Here is a 25,365-nt window from a genome sequence, read left to right as displayed (position 1 = left end):
GCTCCCAGGCCCATACAAATGATAGAAGGAAAGGGGGGTGGGGGGGGAAGAGATCAAACTTTGTCCTGTCCGAAGTGGCATCATGCTCCCAGGCCCATGAAGGAGGGGGTGAGGTGGGCTGAGAGGAGGAGAAGAAAACAAACTTTATCCTGTCCTGAGCTGGGGTGACCCAATTAATTACCATCTCGGGGGTCCCTTCTCCTTATTTTGCCTGGCCCTCGCCAGTTCAGACAGGAAGGACAGATCATGTGATATCCTTGATCCAACTAACATCTACATCACATGCAACACTGCTTCCAACGGCGCATAAAAACAGGAGGACCTGACCTATTGACCTAAATGTGAAATCCTTGTCACAAGTAAAAACTAGAAACGGCACTCTTCGACGTCACGACGTCGACTGATATGCCTCCGCTCACATTATTACATCATTATTATACTTGTATCAAATTTGATTTTAATCCATCCAGCTGTGCGTGAGTTGGCACATTTTTACCTGACATGACCTCTGACCTTTGACCTATTGACCCCAAAATTTAACCACTTCATGTTTACACCATTATACATACCTGTACCAAGTTTTAATCGAAATCCCTTCAGCTGTTCACAAGTTCTCACATTTTTACCTGACATGACCTCTGACCTTTGACCTCAGGACCCCCAAAATCGAATCAGTTAATCTTTACATCATTATACATATCTGTACCAAGTTTGAATTAGATCCATTTAGTCGTTCTCAAGTTATCTCGGTAACGAATACCTATCACAGACGGATGGACAGACGGACGGACGGACAGACGTTCTACAATAATACTGCACCTCAATGATCCACACTCTTTCCAATTAGATGCCATCCCCACATTTCATGTCAAAAATATGGGAAAGAAACAACTACATGTATATAGCACAGTTTTTGCATTCATTTACCTTCATGAAGCAGTTTTTACGCATGCTCAGTGCACCCATCCACATGTTGTTTAGCAACATCTGGCTGCACGTGTGTGCAATGAAGTCTCTGTGCTTGGCAGCCACAGCTAATTTGAGACAGGTGAAGCCACTCCAACATTTCAGCTGACAGGTCAGTAGCCTCATGGCCAAATGCTCATCTTGGTGATACATCTGATCCAAAAGGTCCACAGCCAGCTGCCCAAATTCTCTGCAATCAGTACCATTAAGGACAACACAGGCAAGGCATCGACTGTCAACATGAAACATGACATCCAAGTTTATGTCACAGGGGGTTTTGAGAGAGGAACATGGAGCCACTCCCCAAACTTCAAATCATTCACTGAACTGGCTCAGCACACACTTTTGGTGACAGTCATCAGTCAAAGACTTGCTGATGCATGGGCCCCATACTCACTAGATCTGCCACCACCAGATTTCTATCTTTATGGCAATCTAAAGAACATCTACAGAGGAAGGCTACAATCAATTGAAGAAGCCAAAGCAACAATTATTATCGATAAAATTTGCTTCATTCCCACAGAGGAATGCGTCAGTGATCAACCATTTTGCCTGTTAAATCCAAGTGTGGTTTCAGCGCCATGGCAAACATTTGAAGCAAGTCATTTAAGTACATTTAAGCACAGTCGGTCCTGGCCTATTCACGGTAATCTGTGCCAAAGATTGTGCCATTTGAGTGATAAACGAGGATTTTATTATGCCTCCGCCCCCGAAGGTGGCCGGAGGCATTATGTTTTCGGGTTGTCCGTCCGTCCGTCCGTCCGGGCTGAATCTCGCTTTTCTCAGCAACCATATGTCCGATTGAGACTAAACTTTCAGGGTAGGAGTGACACCCATGCAGAATGTTTTTATGATAATTTTGATGTCATAGATCACGTGGTATGTCAGCTATCTTGGATTAAAAGCAAATAACTAAAAAATGATTTCTCGGAAACTGCTGAATGGAAAAGTTTTAAACTTGGCATAGGTTTTTTTGTTACTTACCGGAATAGATTCTGGCAAGTATGTTGGTTGGTTGGTTTGTCTGTCTGTTTATGCGCAGTACTACTCTACATCGTTGCACATAGCATCGCCATACTTTACACACATATTTGCTTTGCCCTAGAATAGACTGTGCCCAATTGATGACGTCATCGCTCACGTGGTTCGGCCGTCATCTTGGAAAAACCGAAAAACTTTGCACCTCTATATCTCCGAAAGTGCTGAATAGAAAAAATTGAGACATGGCTCATTGTAAAGAACGCTCCATGGGGAATCAAATGTGTTAATGATGATGTCACATTGTCACAGTTGCCTCCATTATGACGTCATAATTCGACAAGTACAAAACTTCATCCGATCATGATGAAATTTCTTGAGCACAATCTAGGAATAAATTAGTTTAGAAAACAAATGATGACGTCATCGGTCACGTTGTTCGCCATCTTGGAAAAACCGAAAAACTTCATCCAAAATGGCTGATAAAAAAGTACATTCTGGCAAGTCCTTGGTCTCTGACCGATTTTTCATCTGTCGGTTTGTTTGTTACTTGCCGGAAAAATTCCGGCAAGTATGTTGGTTGGTTGGTCTCTGTCTGTCTGTCTGTCTGTCTGTCTGTGCTCAGTACTACGTCTACATCGTTGCACATAGCATCGCCATACTTTACACACATATTTGCCTTGCCCTGGAATAGACTGTGCCCAATTTTTAACTCTCTAGGCCCAAGGTCAAGCTCAAGGTCACCCAAAACGTGAAATCAGGGGGATCGACTTTTCATTTAAAATATATTTCAAACCACTATAACTCTAAAAGTACAAGAGATATGCATACACTTACTGTTACTGACATATAGGAAGTCACATACGACATTTCATTTGGCACCATGACCTTTGACCTTGAGTGACCTTGAAAGGTCAAACTCGAGGTCAAAAATTGTTTTTTTTACGAATAGCTCTGTCAAACATTATCCGATTCCCTTCTAACCAACACCCCTGAAAAAAAAAGTACATTCCGGCCGGTCCTCGGTCTCTGACCGATATCTAGTTTGTTTGTTTGTTTGTTTGAAGTCTTAATGATTATGTTACTTTGATTCCACATGCTGCCCTGTCTTCTATCAAGCATTGAAATTGGTTTAAAATACATTTAGTCGGTGCTGTATACTGTTTATTCCACCAGGTGAGTGCCGGGGGTATTGCCCCTATGTTTTAGGAGACACCATCTCTTTACTGGATGGCTGTTGGTTCCCTTCCGGAGCTCATCCGCCCTTTGACAGGTGTTGGTTTTAGTCCTAGCAGTCACCCACCCCACAAGCAAAGCCAGTGAGTGGTGTCGATTTAATCACTGACAACCCGACAATGTGGCACATAGCACTGGGTTACATGTTATCAGTGGCATTCCCAAAAGACCGACCTGTTTTTTCTGTCTTCTACCTCCTCCTTTCTGGTCTTGCACCCTCTTCCCTCTCCATTCTTTGTCCCTGCCACCCCCAGATATCTGCAGAATGCATGCTGTCTACCAGCCACGCCTCCTAGTGAAATTGCAAAAATCCAGGATCACTATTCACCTCCACTCATTTATTCCTCTTTTTCCCCACCTGTGGAACCATCTTCCACACACTCTTCAATGTCATTCTTCCCTCCAGGTTTTTAAGACAGCTGTTCACCACCATCTCAAGTCATCCCCCATCCAAAACCATGATATTGTTACGATTGTGGGGGGTAGTGATATTGTAGACCAGGTAGAATGCATAGGTAGTGTGCTCCGACTGTTGTGAAGAAGAAACCTCGATGTACCATAAGTAGGGAATTTGTGTAGACCGGATGTCGGGTAAACTTGTATCTTTGTCCCCATCAGAGGGGTGGGGTTTGTTAATTAGCGAGGGATTGTGGGTAAATTAATGCCCTGTGTGTAGTTGCCTCTGTAATCTATTCCTTTGTTCCTTTTGACACAGCACCCACACATAAGAGCCAGAATCGCACATTTAATGGCAGTAAATATAAAAACTATCCGGAAATCAGACATCAAGCTCAACCGTGATAACATTGACATGGGTGAGAATACAAGTGGCAGGTCTGAGAGGCCACGCCCCACAGAGCACGAGATTGGTTCGGTTCGTCGAGCAGAGATGGACTACTAAGAGGTGGCACGCACTGGTTGGATCAGGCAAGGATGACGTGTTGAGATGACGTCAGAGCCTGGATGATAAAAGAACGCCCTGGCTGGCATTTTGGCCACTTGCGTTTTCTCATTCTGGACTTTGTTAGCATATGGTCGTGTGCAGACATTTTATCTCTCTCGGAATCGACGTCCTTTTGGTCCTCGTTGTGGATCTCATCGTGAACGGTCGTGTGCCGACATCTTCTCACCCCTTCTGATTTTGGACACCATCACGAACGGCCGTGTTAGGACATCTTGCTAGTGGTCGTGAGGAGGAAGAGCCACGGGCCAGGAACTGCGGTTTTCCACGCAGAGATTGTGAGAATGAAGACGATGTGGAAGAACGAGGTGCACGCCTGCTCGTTCGCTTCGCGCGTGAGGCCTAGTTCGTGCCAACTCGTCTGCGGTTTCCCACGCAGGGACGCTGGCCTGAGACAATTCCTGACAAGATTCGGGAGCCACTCGCAGATAAGTGCCGACCACACCTTTTATTTTTGCTATCATTATTTTATCCTTTGTCTGTTTACTGAGTCTGTGTGGGGGCGCTCCAATTTAGGAATTTATTGTTATTTTGCCGTGTTTGATTTTGTTACCAGCATTTTCTTTAATAAAACCAGAAGGTCAGAAGAAGAGTGGACATATGTTGTGTAGAGGAGATGAGATGGAAGGGAGGGAGGTGGTGTGAGAATGGTGAAGTGCAGGCAGGGACAGAAATACAAGTTTGTGTGGCAAGGGTGCCCAGAACACGTGCATGGTGTTGGTGTCCTGCTTTCTGAGGAGTTTGCAGACAATGTGGTGAGTGTGACTAGACTAGAGTGAGTGAAAGGTTGATGATGGTGAAAATGATGATTGGAAAGCTCTTGGTGAACGTCATCTCGGGATATGCTCCGCAGGTCGGTTGGACAAGGTCGGACAAGGACAAGTTCTGGTGTGCAATAGAGAAGCTGAAGGAAAACATGAAAGATGAGGAAGTTGTTGTGGTAGCAGGAGACCTAAATGGACATGTGGGAAGGAGTATAGACGGTTTTGAGGGAGTTCATGGGGGTTACAGATATGGTGTGAGGAATGGAGAAGGTGAAAGGATTTTGGAGTTTGCTGATGGAGCTGGTTTGTTGATTTGTAATACTCAGTTCCAGAAAGCAGATAATAAGCTTGTTACATACACGTCAGGTGGGTCGATAACAACCGTTGACTACCTGATGGTGCGTAGGCGAGATAAGGGGCACCTCAGGGACACAAAGGTGATCCCGGGGGAGGAGGCTGTTTCACAGCACCACTTGGTTGTCTGCGACATAAGGGTGAAAGGTGCGAGGAGAGCTCGGCGGGTGAACTACCAACCGAGAATGAAGGTGTGGAGGTTGAAAGAGGTGACAGTGAGGGAGGCATTAAAAGAGAGGCTGAGTATGGCAGAGGATGATGTGGTTGAGCTTAAAAGTGGTTGGATGTCAATGAAAGATAGTCTGTTGGGAGCCGTTGGTGAGGTATGTGGATGGAAAAAAGGACCACTGAGGAACTCGGAAACATGGTGGTGGAATGATGAAGTTGGAAAGAGGGTTGACAAGAAGAGGAAGAAGTTCAAGCAGTGGCAGAAGGCGAAGGGTACGGGGGCAGAAAAGGCAGAGCATGAAAGTTAAAAGGCAGCCAAGAAGGCTGCAAAGAAAGAGGAAGCAATAGTGCAGGAGGCATATAGGAAAATGTTCGGAGAACGCTTGGATTCGGACGAGGGTCAGAGAGCGGTATTCAGGATTGCAAAGCAGATAGCGAAAGACAAGTGCGATGTGATGGGGGTGAGTTGCTTGAAGGATGAAGTGGGACAAATCGTTGTGGACCCAGATAGAATAAAAGGAAGATGGAAGAGATATATGGAAATGCTGTTGAATACAGAGAATGAATGGGATGCCAACATAGAGAGTAACCCAGTTTTAGGACCAGCAGAGAAGATAACTGAGAAGGAAGTTGAGGAAGCGATAAAAGCAATGAAGAGTAGAAAAGCGTGAGGGCCGACGGGAGTTGTGGGAGATATGTTGAAGGCAGCGGGAAGTTGGGGTGTGAAGAGAATGACAGATCTGTAATCTGGTGGTGAAAGAAGGCCACATTCCAGGGGATTGGGAAATGAGTACCCTCGTCCCTCTATACAAGAGGAAAGGTGACCCTCTGGACTGTGGCTCGTATAGAGCGATAAAGTTATTACCCTGCGCTCGCCGAAGCGAACAGCGGGGTTAAGCATTCAGTTGCATACGTGTACCGTGTGCCGTGTCTGCATTTTATAAATTCATTTTCTCGGCAAATTATTGGTCCGATTGACACGAAATTTTTCCATAGAAGCGCCTCCGCCTGTAGAATTTTTTTGATTTATAATTATGACGTCATATGTCACATGGTATGGACGACATCTTGGAAAAACGTTGCACCTCCATATCTCCCAAACCGCTCAATGGAAAAAAATGAACCATGGCTCATTGTCAAGTACTCACCATGGGGAATAAGATATGTTGATGGTGATGTCATCGGTGCCTTAATTATGATGTCATAATTCGACAAATACAATGCTTGATCTGATCAGTATGAATAAGACAAAAATTCATCTGCAACTGTTGGTTCGATGGACGTACATTTTTCAGAATATGTGCGGCTCCTGTAGAATTTTTTTATGATAATGATAACTTCATGGGTCACGTGGTACAGACGGCATATTGGAAAAAATCGAAAAAAGTTGCACCTCTATATCTCCGAAACCGCTCCATGGAAAAAATAGAAACATGGCTCATTGTAAAGAACTCCATATGGGGAATAGGTGTTGTTAACGATGACGTCATTGGTGCCATAATTATGACGTCATAATTCGACAAGGACAACGCTTAGTCTGATCAGTTTGAAATGTCTTAAGCGTGATCTATGCAACAATTATATTAGAGAATATAAATTTATGATGTCATTGCTCACGTGGTTCACCACCCAGGGTAGTCACATGACAATATTTTCTACATCCGTTAAACCACCCCCACCTTTGCTTATGAATCCATCTTGTCCTCCCCTTTGCATTCTCCCTACCCCTCTTCATTACCTGCATCTCTTGTTTGTCTGTTTGCCATCATTTTGTCTGACATCTATTTTCTCCCATTATGTTGTGTCCTGACCTGTTGTGTCATAGCTCTTCCACGAGTTGGGATTGTTAAAATGTGGCTCGGTTCTTGCCTGTACCTTTGTCAAACCTGCCTGTACAGACAGACAGCCGAACAGTCGACGGTTAGACAGCCGAAAGTAGACAGGAATAATTTAAAAGCAAAATTCAGTACCCAAAGCGGAAAAGGGTGTGGATTCTCTGATTTGTGGGGGGTTTTATCCTGGCTGGTCAAATATCTTACTTGGAAACTGGGCAACTCATCTTTTCAAATGAATAGATGCCTGGGCATCCACCAAGTAAGGACCTCAGGATCTCTCCTCCTCAGGGGGTACTGCTTCTGTCATTGACCACAATGGTGCACGAGTAAGTACCACAATGCTGGTTGTACAGCAAGCTGCCTAGTTACCACAGAATACTCTTAATGAGACCTCTACTTCAGAGACAAGCAGTGATGCAGAGGGAGTGATATAGATATCGAAAATGATGTGGCAGATGTAAATGGAGGGCTGGAAAAGGTCAAAGGTTAACCCTGAAATCAGCTACCCCAAAACCTTGCTTGGATTACGTTGCTAATTTGGAATATTTTTCATGTGTTTTACATTGCTGTAGCTATATGGTTACATAATGTTTACTTTGAGTGGAGGTCCATCTCGTGATAAACATCATCAGCTGTGTTGCTCTGGGAAGCTTCGTGAGACATTGCCTTGAAAAGCTTGCAGGCAACAAGAGCCTTTGCTAAGGCCTCTTCCCCATGTTGCCAAAAGAAGAGTGCCATACGCTGGCGCTTCAACAACACAGCCCAAACCAGCAACTCATGGAATGGGTGTGAGAACTGGTTGAGCTGTGGGTCTTCCATGTCAATATCAACTTCTTCTTGTTTTCGTTTCTGTTGCCTCTTCCGATTTATTGGAGGGTCATCCTGAGAAAACAAAAAATGTTTTATTTCATACCATATATATTTAGAGAGGTTAGTATTGTCGGTCATGTGCTTTTGAAGTCTGCTATGCACCTTAAAGGGGCCCATTATCTTTGGGAGGTTCAAAATCAGATGATCCAGATACAAAGATACATTATCTTGCCTCAGCATTTAGTGTATTAGGGGCATTCAAAAAAAAATTATACAAACAAGCTACTCATAAAAATACCAAGATACATGAACGGCAGTTCATTTTTCAATATACACGTGTATGTATATATATATATATATATATATATATATATATATATCCACCTCTCCTAATAATATGTACATATAAAAGCCCTGTGTATTTATTTATCTGTCACTTAGAAAGTGACCTGACCTCACGCTCACAGAAGTGACATCGAGACTGCCTTCGGCCCAATCATTGGACAGCTCTGCTCACAATCAAAATCATGCGCCACCATTTTGTGAAGCAGCATAGGCTGCAGGCCTCAGGCCATAGGCCTTGAGGGTCAGTGCAATTGGAATAGCCCCAGGTAAATAACCATGACATATTATATATGCACACGAGAGGAGCCTATCCGTCGCTTCGCTGACGATCCAATTAGTCGTCACATCCCTTGCTGGTAAAAAGGGGAGTGGGAGGGGAGGGCAGAAGGGTGAGGAAAGTGGGAGGGAAGTGGGAAAAGGGAGGGAAGGGGACCGAGGGGGACAAGAGGGGAGAGGAGAGGGTGAGAGATTAGGGGTGGTGGAGAGGAGTGACAGAGGGGAGAGGAAGGAGGATCGGGGTCCCTAATAGGGAATGTTATTTATATGCAAAGGTATGTTTTATAGCAATATGCATGGATTATCAATATTTATTTTATTATTATTTTTTATTATTTTTTATTATTTTATTATAAAATTATTTATAATTTATTATAAAAAAAATATATTATTATTTATTATTATTTTATTATTACATTATTTTATAGCAATATGCATGCTTCATGTATGTATGTACACCTGGTTATTATTATTATTATTTTCAGGCCAATCTCAGCAGCAATCTGTGGCATTATACACAGACAAAATAAAGGGATGAGCAAATCTTTTAATAAATGAATGTTTTTGAACGTAATTTTGGTTTTAGCCGGACTTTTCAAGGCTGAAAAGTACAAAAATATAGAAGAGTGTTCCTGCATGCATGTAATTCAAATCAAAAGATGAGCAATTTGCTCGATTTTTATTGATCTTGCAGTTGTAGTTGTTGTTTTTAAGATTGCATTTGTAGAGGTAATGCCTGTGATGAAAGCCTGGTGTTGGCTTCCGGGTGAAGGTAATGTGCTTAATTTATTAGGGTCTTACGCCACAGCCGTGCTGTTAAATAACACCAAGTGGGTTGATTCAGCCTGTCATCCTTCCGAAGTCGGCAAAATGAGTTCCGGCTTAGTGTAAGCAGGGGGCACTGCATCAGCGGCACAGCTGCACCATCAGCAATGACGTCAACATGAAGTATAATATTGTGTATATGCATATGATTATATGAAGTAATAATTATTACTTAATATCAATACTGCATATGCTGGTTAATAAAAAATTATTTGAATTATTAAACATAAAAATTAATCATTACCGGTACTGCATATGAAGTAAGAATTAATCTAAATGAATGTGTAATAGAATCAGCATACCTCCATTCCCAATAGCTTCAGTGCTTTTGGCTGCAAGAAAAAGACAGTGCAAACTCAATGATGCAAGGATGCAAACTCAGTGTGTATATATATATATATAATTTAAACTAACACCACTCTAATCTAAACTACTCTTTTTATGTAATAAAAGCCATGCATGCAGAAGTTAACTTCCTGTGCCAATGCAGTGAACATGACAAATTAAAACCGATATCACATACGAGGCAAAAGGAAGAAAAAATAAAGTAAAAGAAAGTAGAGGAACGAAGAAAAGACGATTGAAAAAAAAAAATAATGCAGCGAGCACGGTTGGAAAAGATTAAAATTCAGAACTTTTTTTTATCAATACATCACCGTTTATGTTAACAGTGGGATTTTAAAATACAGTATTGTCGTGGAATTTACATAATTATATAAATTGAATGTTAAAAATCCAATGTCCCCAACATTCAGAAGATTTCTACAGAGTTTAATACCCGGAGGATTTCACCTGGTACAGTGGAGATGTACATCAAAGAAAACGTCATAAAGACACACCAAATACACCGTATACAATATCAACATACAGTATTTACAACCAAGCAGAAATCCTGCAGCTGAAACTCAACAGGTCTTTTATACCAGCTGGGAACAAAATAAATAAATTGGGAGGGGCAAGTAAAGGGAGGAGCGAAGATAGGATTGGTCGCATGAAGTGAAAAAGGGGAGGAGAGCAGTAGGATTGGTTGAGCAAAGTATGGGTGGGAGGGAAAGAGAGAGCAGTGGGGATTGGTCAAGTGTGGAATGAGTGGGAGGGAAGAAAAGATACAGGTAACCCATCCCCCATAGGTCACGTTAGCAAAACCATTCATTCCCATAAGTGGGAGGGAACACATTCCTCCACCTCGATTGTAATTTACAAAGTATTTTGCATCTCACTGTGATGTTAACAACTTTTGAAGATTCAACAATGTTCAGTTACATAGTGCATTCAGAAAGTATTCAGACCCCTTCACTTTTTCACATTTTGTTATGTCGCAGCCTTATGCTGAAATCGTTTAAATTCATTTTTTCCCTCTTCAATCTACACTCAATACCCAATAATGACAAAGAGAAAACAGGATTTTAGAAAGTTTTGCATATTTATTAAAAAGAAAAAACTGAAATATCACATTTACATAAGTATTCATACCCTTTGCTATGACACATGAAATTTAGCTCAGGTGCCTCCCATTTCTCGTGATCATCTTTGAGATGTTTCTACACCTTGATTGGAGTCCACCTGTGGTAAATTCAATTGACTGGACATGATTTGGAAAGGCACACACCTGTCTATATAAGGTATCACAGCTGACAATGCATATCAGAGCAAAAACCAAGCCATGAGGTCGAAGGAACTACCTGCAGAGCTCAGAGACAGGATTGTGTCGAGGCACAGATCTGGGGAAGCCTACAAAAAAATTTCTGCTGCATTGAAGGTTCCCAAGAGCACAGTGGCCTCCATAATTCTTAAATGGAAGAAGTTTGGAACAACCAGGACTCTTCCTAGAGCTGGCCACCCGGCCAAGCTGAGCAATCGTGGGAGAAGGGCTTTGGTAAGAGAGGTGAACAAGAACCCGATGGTCACTCTGGCTGAGCTCCAGAGATCCTGTGTGGAGATGGGAGAAACTTTCAGAAGGACAAACATCACTGCAACACTCCACCGATCTGGGCTTTATCGCAGAGTGGCCAGACGGAAGCCAAACAGTTCAATCTTGGTTTCATCAGACCACAGAATCTTGTTTCTCACAGTCTGAGTCCTTTAGGTGCTTTTTTGCAAACTCCAAACGGGCTTTCATGTGTCTTTCACTGAGGAGAGGCTTCCGTATTGGATGCAAGAAATGGTTCATGAATCTGTATTGGCTGTCTCTGATGAATAATAATATAGTAAATATAACCACAGCACCTTAATCCCAATGTCATGAATACAAAGTTAATGGATTGAAGCGGTGTATGGTTCATGAATCGGTGATAAGCGGTGTTCGGCACAAATATTAATAATCGCAGAAGTAAGGAATTAGCCTATCGGTTTTTTAATGGTAATATCATTTTCGAAATATAGCGTTAATATTATAATAAATCTAATCATAACACTAATCCCTTTGTAGTGACTGCAAACCTACTGGAAGTTAAAATATATCATCTTGTACATATTAAAGTAGCGGCAGTTTTGTGTTGGCTGCGTCATTACGTCTATGATGTCATTACGACAACTGACTCCAACGACCGACATTTAAATTTACTAGGTAAATTTACTATAAACTACGGGAGGTGCAGGTGGGGTCATTCTCTTTGGGGTATATTGATTACAGTCTCTCTATGGTCGGGTCTCAAGAACATTGGGTGTGTGTTCATTTACCAAGTTTCTTGTGGAGAGATCGCCAAATGGTTAAAGCATTCGAGCAAGCACTCCATTCAAAATCCTTAAGGAACGGCTGGCTTGGCAAGTGCTAGCTAGCTGCTTGGTAAATGAGCACACCTCCAACCCTTGTGGGGTATATAGATTACAGTAGATCTTCGCTCAGTTTTGTAAGTAAAACGTACCTCACAGATGTCGGGATTCCTCCAAATTTCTTTCTTTAATGTTATAAACAGCATCAGCGACTGTTTAAAAAGCTAATCATACGTGTTTGTGGTTTATAATATTTTACAAGCCCGGCTACTGTTAGACTTTTGGTCTTGTTTTTCATGCCGTGAACAAACGTTGGTACATCACGCTTGATGAAGGTTATGGTTAAGTTCCATCGAAATAGTGTGTATAGTTTCAGAGGAAAAAGCAAATTCCTATTTTGGGGGTCAAACCTGGATGCAGTTTGATCCCCGGTAGACCCCTTAGACCCCAATTTTTTTTTAATGTCGTGAACAAACTTTAGTAACAACACAACAAATATCATTTGTGCCAAATTTGGTCGCAAACCCTTCAGCGGTTTCGGAGAAGAGGTTTCAAGTGTTTATGGACCGACTGACGGATGGACTGACGGACGGACAACGCGCCATCGCATAAGCTCCCCTGAACTTCGTTCCAGGTGAGCTAAAAATAAAGTATCTCCTTCTTCTTTATCAGCCACCATTATCCCATCTTTCTTGTGGGATCAGCAGGGGGAAGCTTGGCTTGAGTCTTCACGAACGGCTGGCCAGGCCTGATATGTTGGACAAGTTTGGGTAGGAATTTGGAATTTGGCCATATTACTGGCAATAGTCCCTTTACTCGTCGAGGAGGACACCATGGGATCTTTAACATTCACCAACGAATGCTGGCAGACAGGACACCCATTTTACATCCATCCAAGGGACAACACACACATCAAAGAATCACCCTGCCTGAGAAACACCGGACAGACAGTTTATAGCTGGGTTTGGAATCAAACCCAGGCTCGACAGCTTAGAGGCGAGTATGCGTATCTCTCGAGGCCGTCCTGTCAGCCCAAATAAAAAGTATATACCGGTACTTGCAAATATTTTGTATCGTGGCATTTCATAACATTGCCTTGCATATATGTTAGTTTTGTCCATTGCATTCAATGTGCATCTTGCTTTTCACTTTTCCCCTTTTAATCCTGTGTTCATTTTATTTGTTTTGCTAATTTTCAACACTTCCATTTATCTTTTTGTGTCATCTCATTGCTCAGTTTTTCCTTTCCTGTTTTTCTAGATATTCAGTGATTCTTTCTGATTCGTACAGCAAACTGTCACGCACAACATTGGGAGCAGTGGAGAAAATAAAAACCCTTGTTTTCCTATCTCTCTGATCATAAATGTTAACTTTGTCTGCTGTAGTGCATTAATGATGCCTTTGTCTACTGTAGTTTATGTCTATGGAAACAAAAACAAATGATGACAAAACCCCTCCTAAGCTGCCATGGTGTTGGCTGGGAGCATCAATTTTTTTAAATTCAGCAGCAATAACAAAAGGCCTTCAAAAACAATGAGACATGTGATGAAACAAGAGATTTAAACAAATAATGCTTCAAACTCACACGTTTGCCTCCAAAGAGATTGTTGTAAAGTACGCGGAAGCGTTTGCGTGTGTAGTGGCTCCGGTATGCACCTCCCATTAGGTACTCTAACACCAGGCCAATGTCAATGAGGCTGATGTGATAGTCAGGAGCTATGCTGTTCTGTGAGGAAAGAATGAAGGTATTTTGAGGGCAAGCATGTAATTTTACAGAACAAAAAAAAACATTGAGAGGCGGCTGGTTGTGAAGATCATAACATGTGACAAACTGAAGAAGAAGCACATACAGGTAGAAATGGTTGCACCTTTTTGACATCGTGAACCAGCTGATGAAGTGTGTTCACAGGGCCTTGTTTCTAGAAAACCAAAATAAAAGATAAAGATATTTTCATCCCAAAAAGTTACATCGACAATATTACTTCCAGTAGTGCACGCAATAAAATCCATTCATTTTCTCATTCGTTAATGTCTCTCTCCAGAATAAATCTAAAATATCATACCATCTTTACCTGAACCCCTGAGAAGTAAAGTGGGTTACAGCACCCTATACACCTTTTGAGGGATCCAAATAATTTCATGTTCCTATTTGGAATCCCATTCAACTCCCACTGAACAAAGATCAGTAACAGATTCAAATGTTTCATTCAGTGCTACCATTAATGCCAAAGGTATTTCCTCCCCTTTTTCCCCCCTTCCCCCCTTCCCACGCCCTAAGTATTTCCCCACTTCCCACGCCTCCTCACCCCAAGCCCTCTCCCTCCCACAGATCTCCCGATGTCCCTGCTCTCAAATGTTGTTCTTGTGTGTTCCCCCTCCCTCCCCATCTTGTCTCCCGCTCCCTTTATTTGTCGTATGTGTCCGTTTGTTTTTTTGTCATTAATATTTGCTCTTACATGAGCCTCGATCTTGTATACAAAAGAAAAAGAAAAAAAAAGGAATACCTCACTGCAATTAAATAAATTTGCCTCTGGATATGGGATCAGCCAGTTTACTTCTGAGGAGCACACATTCCCTCCTCACATTCCTTTGTAGTGACTCATAGGCCCGTTGGTCCATTGTACCAAATTTCATTGGTCGAGTCAATGTAGGAACTCATGGCGATCAGTTTGTTGCTGTCGCTTTATTTGGAGGATTACGGAAGCTGAATTTAAATTAGCCTAATCAACTCAGAACTTACCTGCCTGCTGTAGTGCTTAAGCATTAGATTGCCTTTCACCATCCCAGATGTGCTTGGGCCAGGGCGGGGATTATACGTTCATTATTATTATTCCCAAATGATACTACTATTATCGATGTTGTTAATATTATTCGTACTAATTAATATATACTTTATTACAATGTTATTGTTTTTGTTGTTTCTTTTGCAATTAGAATGCCATGCCGTGGAATGACCTATTAAGCTGCTCTATAAAACCTAACATGGCATCCATTCAGAACATGGGAATTCTTCCGGATTATTTATAGTAAATTAGCCTAATCAACTCAGGAGATCATAGCAACAATTTCGGTGGATCGCATACCACATCAGAAAGCTCCAATAGAAATTCACAAAAAAAAACATGACTGACACACACACACACACACACACACACACACACACACACACACACACACACACACACACACACACACACACACACACACCTCGTCCATTTGCCACATGTGTCCCCCTCCCCAAACCCATCATGTACCCCATCATATACTCTGCTTGTGCCAAGTTTGAACAAAATTGGACCATGTATGTTCAATAAATGGTTGGGGACATGTTCAATTTCAGGTTTTTATGCCTCCGCCGATTAAGTTGCCGGAGGCATTATGTTTTCGGGTTGTCCGTCCATCCGTCCGTCCATCTGTACGTCAGTGTCCGTCCGTCCTGGCTAAACCTCGTTTTTCTCAGCAACCATATGTCCGATTGAGACGAAACATTCAGGGTAGGAGTGACACCCATGCAGAATATTTTTTATGATAATTGTGACAGCATAGGTCACGTGGTATAGCAGCCATCTTAGATTAAAAGCAAATAATAAAATTTTATTTCTCAGAAACCGCTGAATGGAAAAATTTCAAACGTGGCACATTGTCAAGTACTCCCAATGGGGAACAAAAGCATAATAATGATGGCATCATAGGTGAAGTGGTATACAAGCCAAAAATGTTTTAATCGAATTCCTTATCCTAAAAATCTGAAATTGCATGCACATGATCTATGACCCATTTGTATTGAAATATTAAATTTATGACATCATAGGTCACATGGTTTGGCAGCCATATTGGATTGAAGGAAATATTAAATAATTATATCTCTGAAACCGCTCATACTATCGATGCAAAATTTTACAAATATCATCTAATAGCAATAATCCAATAATCCAAACAGCAATTAATAATCCATTTTACAATCAAATATGTAAATACAGTCACTTAATAATCCATTTTACAATCAAATATGTAAATACAGTCACTTAATAATCCATTTTACAATCAAATATGAAAATACAGTCACTTAATAATCCATTTTACAATCAAATATGTAAATACAGTCACTTAATAATCCATTTTACAATCAAATATGTAAAACCCTGGTTTGGGCTAGCGGCTAGGGTGTCAGCTTAGGATCCTAGGATCCTGGGTTCGAAACCCGGTCGATCGCTGAATTAACGCCAGGGGGGTTGACTCAGCCTGTCATCCTTCCGAGGTCGGCTAATTGAGTACCAGTTCACTGGTAATTTCCTGCTTGTCGTTAAAGGCGGCAAAAAGGGTTGGCGTCAGGAAGGGCATCCGGCCGTAAAACATTGCTTCAAAAAGGGGACCGAAAAACAACAACTACCACGGTTCCCGAAAAAGGCCAACCCCCGCTTGCGGGGAAAAATGGCCTCTAAAGGTGGTTTTTTATCTAACAGCACTGTTGCATATAGTTTGAAAATGATGATGTCATAGGTCACGTGGTTTGGCAGCCATCTTGGATAGAAAAACGAACCTTATCCAATCAACACGAAACTTCACAAACGTGATCCCCTACACATACATATGCAGAATGATGGCATCGAGCCGTTGTGGGACTATGCAGAGGCATATTGGCAACACAGTCACATTGTTCTAGTTTACAACTAAAATGGCCGCCATTCGGCCATCTTTGATCGCATGGCGAAACAAAATGATGTGCATACATATGCCGTAATTGGCGTAATGTATTGTCTCTGTGCCAAGTATGAACAAAATCGGTCCATACATCTCCGAGATATGGTTGTGGACGCAAGCACAAGACCCAATATATAAGCCATAAAATGTGAGGCATAGATTCATAAAAACTAAACCTGACAGAAAATATCTCATATGGTTATCATGGCATAATATGATTACGCATTGCGTAGAGTGAGAGCTTCGTCGACAATGATCAGTCGATCGAGTACGCAGCCCTCGCAAACATCTGTAGGCCTAGGCCTAGCAAGGCTAGGTTGTTTGATCTTGGGCTTAGAATTAAAATTCAAATTAATTTTATTGAATGGATAGATTGGGATAGAATGCAGGACTACTGTAGGCTATATACTAGGTACATGACAAAACATTTCAAAAACAAGGAACTCCATTGCAACTGGTACCATTGGAAAGAACATGAAAATACAATTAAAATGATACCCAGATAATTGTCCTCGGTCTAATCTATCTATAATTCCAGTAATCTCTGTGTGTATGTATGTATGTATGTATGTATGTATGTATGTATGTATGTCTGTGACCGCTGTTTCTCGACAACCACGGGTCCGATATACTTTAAACTTGCCAGGTATATTGCTGGGGACCCGAGGATGTGCCTTTTCAAGGTTTGAAATTAATCGGACAAGTAGTTACCGAGCTATGTCCAAAAAACGATTCAACCAATCAGAGAGCAGCGAGCGATCACGTGTGCCGAACGTGGCGAACAGACTCTGCCTCGGACGGCACATTTGAGAGCGTATTCATTTATTTCACGTTGGCAAACTATGTTGGCGTTAAACTATGTTTTAAAACTAATTAAAACTAATTTGCGATTCATCGTAACTGCGATTTGCGACCTTCCGGACAGTGAAGACTTCACTTCCGGCAGCCAATCACAGAACGAGCCGAGCCGAGCGCGTGCGCCATTACGGTTCGTAATTCGATTTCTTCCGGAGAAAATAATAATTTCTCGATTTCTTATGCGCATTATTTCTCCCAATTCAGTCAGAGCGAAGGGCGGAAGCGAAGAGCGTTGTTTTTTTTGTTTACGGGCGTACGGGCGGGGTAGAGCGTACGGGTAGCGTTTTTTTTTTTTTTTGGCAAGGAACGGGCACCCACGTACGGGCATGCCCTAGTATTAATAATAATAATAATAATAATAATTCATTTATTTTGTATAGTGCTTTTCATGAAGCCCAAAGGCGCTTTGACAGAGTGCAAAACATAATGCATAACAAAACATGAAAACAACAATTGCAAAAAGACAAGAATCAATAGGGAAATATTTAAAGCAAAAGGAGGGAGAAGGAGAAGTGATAGTCAGGGGTTAGATGCTGTGGGTTGAATGTTGAATGCAGTGCTGAACAGGTGGGCCTTGAGTGATGTTTTGAATGTGGTGAGTGAGGAGGAGTCTCTGATGGTGTGAGGTAGTGAGTTCCAGAGGGTGGGAGCAGCGATGGTGAAGGCCCTGTCCCCCCAGGATCTGAATTTGGTCCGGATAGGGGGGGTCAGGAGGTTGGTACCAGCAGAGCGGAGGTTGCAGGTGGGAGTGTGTCTGGAGAGGAGGTCAGCCAGGTAGGATGGGGCTAGGTTATGCAGGGCTTTGTAGGTCAAGAGGAGGATTTTGTACTGGATTCTCTGGGAGATGGGGAGCCAGTGAAGCTTGTAAAGGACGGGGGTGATGTGGTCACGGGTCCGGGAATGGGTGAGTAGACGGGCAGCGGAGTTCTGAATGTATTGGAGTTTATTGGTGATTGTTGAGGGTGAACCATAGAGGAGGCTATTGCAGTAGTCCAGACGGGAGGTGATGAAGGCGTGGATGAGGGTTTCTGCAGCCGTGGAGGAGAGGGATGAGCGGAGACAGGCGATGTTTTTCAGGTGAAAGAAGGCTGTCTTTGTGATCTGTTTAGTGTATTTGTCGAAGGAGAGGGTTTGGTCAAAGATGACGCCAAGATTCCGGATGAGAGGGGAGGTGGATACTGGGATACCGTCGATGTTGAGGGCAAAGTTATGGGTGGATTTTGTGAGCGTTTTTGGGCCAATGATGATTATTTCAGATTTATCACAGTTAAGTTTGAAGAAGTTGATTTGAAGCCAGGATTTTATTTCAGAGATGCAGTTTGTCAGGATAGAGTGGGTGTCGGTGGAGACGGACTTGGTGGAGATGAAAAGCTGGATGTCATCGGCGAAGCAGTGGAATTGGAGACCATGACGGCGGATTAAGTGACCGAGGGGGGACAGGTAAAGGATGAAGAGGAGGGGGCCAATAACTGAACCTTGGGGGACACCTTGGGGGAGGGGAGCAGTGGGGGATTTGCAGTTATTGATGGAGATGAACTGGCGTGTCAGAGAGGTATGATTTAATCCAAGAGAGGGCAGTGCCGGTAACGTTAAAGGTGGATTCAAGTCGGGTGAGGAGGATGGTGTGATCGATGGTGTCAAAGGCAGCGCTGAGGTCGAGGAGGACGAGAATGTTGAGGTTGCCAGCGTCAGAGGAGAGGAGAAGGTCGTTGGTGATTTTGAGGAGAGCAGTTTCAGTACTGTGGTTGGAGCGGAATCCGGATTGGAATGTTTCATACAGGTTATTGGCAGAGAGGTGATGTTTGAGTTGAGTGGCTACAGCGCGTTCCAAAACTTTCGACAGAAAGGGTAGGTTGGAGATGGGTCTGAAGTTGTTTAGGGTGTCAGGGTTTAGACCAGGTTTTTTTAGAATGGGGGTAACAGCAGCAATTTTGAGGGATGGTGGGACGATGCCTGTAGACAGGGAGGAGTTTATTGTTGCAATGATAAGTGGAGAGAGAGCAGGGAGGGAGGCCTTGACAAAGCTGGAGGGGATGGGGTCAAGAGTGCAGGTGGCAGTTTTCATTCCTATGAGGAGTTCAGAGAGGTCAGTAGGGGAGACCGGGGAGAATTGAGACAGGGGAAGGCAGGATAAGGGGGGCAGGTGGTTGGAGGGGGAGCGGGTGCGGTGGTGGTCAAGCTGTTGTAGATGTTGTCAATTTTGCGTTGGAAGAAAGAAAGGAAGGAGATGCAGTTGTCTACTGTGAATGACTGGTTGGTGGTGTCCAGGGGGCGGAGGAGTTTGTTTATTGTCGAGAAGAGTGCTTTTGGGTTTCCGGAGCCAGAGTGGATAATTTGAGAGTAGTAGGCGGAGCGGGCGTGGGAGAGGGCATCTTTGTAGTGTTGTAGGTGGTCCTTGTAGGCTTGGGAGTGAACTGTGAGACCTGTTTTATTGCGGAGTCTTTCAAGTGGGCGAGCACGAGTTTTCATCAGGCGGAGTTCAGGGGTAAACCAGGGAGCAGAATGGGTGAAAGAAACTGTTTTGGTTTTTACAGGCGCAAGCTGGTCAAGGCAGGAGGAGAGAGTGTGGTTGTAGTAGTCAGTGAGGTCGGAAGGGGTGTGGAGGTCAATGAAGGGAGAAGTGGACATTTTTTCAGAGAGGGTGGATGAGAATGAGGTAGGTGAAAGAGCGTTTAGCTTACGGAAGTTGATAGTGCGATAATGTCTTGGTGTTGGGGTGGGGATGTTGATGGTCATAGTGATGGCTAAGTGGTCAGAGAGGGTGAGGTCGGAGCCAGAGAGGTGGTGCAAAATTAATCCAGTGGAGCAGACAAGGTCCAAAATGTGACCACGGATATGCGTAGCAAAGTTGACATGTTGAGTGAGGTTAAAGCAGGTGAGTAAATCAGTGAAGTCAGTGGTTATCGTGGAGTCAGTGGAGTCCATGTGGATATTGAAATCACCAAGGAGGAGGATTGAGGGGGAGAGGGAACATAGCTGGGTCAGAAAGTAGGAGAAGTCAGACAGGAATAATGGGTGTGGTTTGGGAGGGCGGTAGACGACAGCCATGACTGACTGCGTGCGACCAGAGAGTTTAAAAGCCAGGTGTTCAAAGGATGAGGATGAGGCGATGGGGATGAGGCTGGTCCTGATGTCTTGACGGTGGATAACGGCAATTCCACCACCTCGGCCCTCCGAGCGTGGTTTATTGACGTAGGAATATCCATTGGGTGTGGTGAGGTTGAGCGTGTAGTAGTCCAGTGGTTGTTGCCAGGTTTCGGTGAGACAGAGAAAGTCCAGTTTGTTATCCAGGATGTAGTCGTTGAGGATGAGGCATTTGTTGTTGAGGGACCGGGTGTTGAACAGGGTGAGCTTGATGTTGTTTTGAACAGCAGGGATGAATTCAGGTGATTTAGCCAGGGTTCGCAGGCAGAAGGTGCGATTTTGTGCGTTGCCGTGACTAGGTGCGCTGGGATGATGAGTGGGAGTGCGCTGAGCCGACCAGAGGACGGGGATGGAGTGACCTGATTGTACATATACAAACTTACGACCGGAGCCACGGTGAATGTACCTGGGTCGTCGGAGGAGTCCAATTGATTTGATGGCAGAGATGCATGATGGGGTGGAGCGGGTATTGAGCAGAAGGAGCCTTGCGGTGGAGTACCGCAGAGCCATGTCAGGCAGGAGCGGAGAGACGAGACGGGGCCAAGGTTGAGGAGGTGAAACAATGGTCCCAACGCACGGGAGCAGGCCCAAGGAAACGAAGGAGATGAAGGAGCCAGGTAGGTGAAGCCAGGAGCCAATAATAATAATAATAATTCATTTATTTTGTATAGCGCTTTTCATGAAGCCCAAAGGCACTTTGACAGAGTGCAAAACATAATGCATAACAAAACATGAAAACAACAATTGCAAAAAGACAAGAATCAATAAGGAAATATTTAAAGCAAAAGGAGGGAGAAAGAGAAGTGATAGTCAGGGGTTAAATGCTGTGGGTTGAATGTTGAATGCAGTGCTGAACAGGTGGGTCTTTAGTGATGTTTTGAATGTGGTGAGTGAGGAGGAGTCTCTGATGGTGTGAGGTAGTGAGTTCCAGAGGGTGGGAGCAGCGATGGAGAAGGCCCTGTCCCCCCAGGATCTGAATTTGGTCCGGATGGGGGGGGGGGGGTCAGGAGGTTGGTACCAGCAGAGCGGAGGTTGCGGGTGGGAGTGTGTCTGGAGAGGAGGTCAGCCACGTAGGATGGGGCCAGGTTATGGAGGGCTTTGTAGGTCAAGAGGAGGATTTTGTACTGGATTCTCTGGGAGATGGGGAGCCAGTGAAGCTTATAAAGGACGGGGGTGATGTGGTCACGGGTCCGGGAATGGGTGAGTAGACGGGCAGCGGAGTTCTGAATGTATTGGAGTTTATTGGTGATTGTTAAGGGTGAATCATAGAGGAGGCTATTGCAGTAGTCCAGACGGGAGGTGATGAAGGCGTAGATGAGGGTTTCTGCAGCCGTGGAGGAGAGGGATGAGCGGAGACGGGCGATGTTTTTCAGGTGAAAGAAGGCTGTCTTTGTGATCTGTTTAGTGTATTTGTCGAAGGAGAGGGTTTGGTCAAAGATGACGCCAAGATTCCGGATGAGAGGGGAGGTGGATACTGGGATACCGTCGATGTTGAGGGCAAAGTTATGGGTGGATTTTGTGAGCGTTTTTGGGCCAATGATGATTATTTCAGATTTATCACAGTTAAGTTTGAGGAAGTTGATTTGAAGCCAGGATTTTATTTCAGAGATGCAGTTTGTCAGGATAGAGTGGGTGTCGGTGGAGACGGCCTTGGTGGAGATGAAAAGCTGGATGTCATCAGCGAAGCAGTGGAATTGGAGACCATGACGGCGGATTAAGTGACCGAGGGGGGACAGGTAAAGAATGAAGAGGAGGGGGCCAAGAACTGAACCTTGGGGGACACCTTGGGGGAGGGGAGCAGTGGGGGATTTGCAGTTATTGATGGAGAAGAACTGGCGTCTGTCAGAGAGGTATGATTTAATCCAAGAGAGGGCAGTGCCGGTAACGTTAAAGGTGGATTCAAGTCGGGTGAGGAGGATGGTGTGATCGATGGTGTCAAAGGCAGCGCTGAGGTCGAGGAGGACGATAATGTTGAGGTTGCCAGCGTCAGAGGAGAGGAGAAAGTCGTTGGTGATTTTGAGGAGAGCAGTTTCAGTACTGTGGTTGGAGCGGAATCCGGATTGGAATGTTTCATACAGGTTATTGGCAGAGAGGTGATGTTTGAGTTGAGCGGCTACAGCACGTTCCAAAACTTTTGACAGAAAGGGTAGGTTGGAGATGGGTCTGAAGTTATTTAGGGTGTCAGGGTTTAGACCAGGTTTTTTTAGAATGGGGGTAACAGCAGCAATTTTGAGGGATGGTGGGACGATGCCTGTAGACAGGGAGGAGTTTATTGTTGCAATGATAAGTGGAGAGAGAGCAGGGAGGGAGGTCTTGACAAAGCTGGAGGGGATGGGGTCAAGAGTGCAGGTGGCAGTTTTCATTCCTATGAGTTCAGAGAGGTCAGTAGGGGAGACCGGGGAGAATTGAGACAGGGGAAGGCAGGATAAGGGGGGGCAGGTGGTTGGAGGGGGAGCGGGTGCGGCGGTGGTCATGCTGTTGTAGATGTTGTCAATTTTGCGTTGGAAGAAAGAAAGGAAGGAGATGCAGTTGTCTACTGTGAACGACTGGGTGGTGGTGTCCAGGGGGCGGAGGAGTTTGTTTATTGTCGAGAAGAGTGCTTTTGGGTTTCCGGAGCCAGAGTGGATAATTGAGAGTAGTAGGCGGAGCGGGCGTGGGATCTTTGTAATGTTGTAGGTGGTCCTTGTAGGCTTGGGAGTGAACTGTGAGACCTGTTTTATTGCGGAGTCTTTCAAGTTGGCGAGCACGAGTTTTCATCAGGCGGAGTTCAGGGGTAAACCAGGGAGCAGAATGGGTGAAAGAAACTGTTTTGGTTTTTACAGGCGCAAGCTGGTCAAGGCAGGAGGAGAGAGTGTGGTTGTAGTAGTCAGTGAGGTCGGAAGGGGTGTGGAGGTCAATGAAGGGAGAAGTGGACATTTTTTCAGAGAGGGTGGATGAGAATGAGGTAGGTGAAAGAGCGTTTAGCTTACGGAAGGTGATAGTGCGATAATGTCTTGGTGTTGGGGTGGGGATGTTGATGGTCATAGTGATGGCTAAGTGGTCAGAGAGGGTGAGGTCGGAGCCTGAGAGATGGTGCAAAATTAATCCAGAGGAGCAGACAAGGTCCAAAATGTGACCACGGATATGCGTAGGAAAGTTGACATGTTGAGTGAGGTTAAAGCAGGTGAGTAAATCAGTGAAGTCAGTGGTTATTGTGGAGTCAGTGGAGTCCATGTGGATATTGAAATCACCAAGGAGGAGGATTGAGGGGGAGAGGGAACATAGCTGGGTCAGAAAGTAGGAGAAGTCAGACAGGAATAATGGGTGTGGTTTGGGAGGGCGGTAGACGACAGCCATGACTGACTGCGTGCGACCAGAGAGTTTAAAAGCCAGGTGTTCAAAGGATGAGGATGAGGCGATGGGGATGAGGCTGGTCCTGATGTCTTGACGGTGGATAACGGCAATTCCACCACCTCGGCCCTCCGAGCGTGGTTTATTGACGTAGGAATATCCATTGGGTGTGGTGAGGTTGAGCGTGTAGTAGTCCAGAGGTTGTTGCCAGGTTTCGGTGAGACAGAGAAAGTCCAGTTTGTTATCCAGGATGTAGTCGTTGAGGATGAGGCATTTGTTGTTGAGGGACCGGGTGTTGAACAGGGTGAGCTTGATGTTGTTTTGAACAGCGGGGATGAATTCAGGTGATTTAGCCAGGGTTCGCAGGCAGGAGGTGCGATTTTGTGCGTTGCCGTGACTAGGTGCGCTGGGACGATGAGTGGGAGTGCGCTGAGCCGACCAGAGGACGGGGATGGAGTGACCTGATTGTACATATACAAACTTACGACCGGAGCCACGATGAATGTACCTGGGTCGTCGGAGGAGTCCATTTGATTTGATGGCAGAGATGCATGATGGGGTGGAGCGGGTATTGAGCAGAAGGAGCCTTGCGGCGGAGTACCGCAGAGCCATGCCAGGCAGGAGCGGAGAGGCGAGCATGAGGCCAAGGTTGAGGAAGTGAAACAATGGTCCCAACCCACGGGAGCAGGCCCAAGGAAACGAAGGAGACGAAGGAGCCAGGTAGGTGAAGCCAGGAGCAGAGTCGGGACCAAGCAGAGGGCAGACAGGAGCAAAGAGACGATCACGAGGCCAAGGTTGATCACGGCAAAGCGGGAAATGCAGCGGCAATCAACCGCCGCCGCTACAAATCAAGATCACGGCGGGAAAACCGCTGCGAAGGACACAACCCATGAGAGCGTGCCCGAGGAAACAGCGAGCAGGCGAAGGAGCCGGGTAGGCGAAGCAGGGAGCAGAGCCGGGACTATGCGGAGGGCAGACTCAATGGCCAAAAAATCCACACGACCACCAAAAAAGCAAGCCACAGACAGTGGTCCAGTCGAAGAAGCGGCGAGCATGTGACGCCTGCGTCCTCTTCAGACCGGACCAGAAGCCGAAAAGAGAG

At 44.5% G+C, this 25,365-nt stretch overlaps 1 protein-coding gene across 1 annotated transcript in view; it reads right to left on the bottom strand.

Annotated features, from left to right (window-relative positions):
• The window catches only part of LOC137412439 (transient receptor potential cation channel subfamily M member 1), a 164,863-nt gene that overhangs the window by 58,086 nt on the left and 81,412 nt on the right, over positions 1-25,365 (bottom strand). Inside the window, exons 13-17 of the mRNA XM_078772685.1 lie at positions 14,099-14,149; positions 13,816-13,956; positions 9,821-9,850; positions 7,858-8,144; positions 928-1,156 (exon numbers count right to left, since the gene is read on the bottom strand). Of these exons, the coding sequence (XP_078628811.1) occupies positions 928-1,156; positions 7,858-8,144; positions 9,821-9,850; positions 13,816-13,956; positions 14,099-14,149 (738 nt within the window). The remainder of the gene's footprint in view (positions 1-927; positions 1,157-7,857; positions 8,145-9,820; positions 9,851-13,815; positions 13,957-14,098; positions 14,150-25,365) is intronic.

The sequence above is a fragment of the Myxine glutinosa genome, chromosome 2 (genome assembly GCF_964187855.1).
Source record: "Myxine glutinosa chromosome 2, kmMyxGlut1.1, whole genome shotgun sequence".
NCBI classification, from domain to species: domain Eukaryota; kingdom Metazoa; phylum Chordata; class Myxini; order Myxiniformes; family Myxinidae; genus Myxine; species Myxine glutinosa.
Note: the sequence above shows the minus strand (reverse complement) of the source record. Positions and strands in the feature narration are given on the sequence as shown.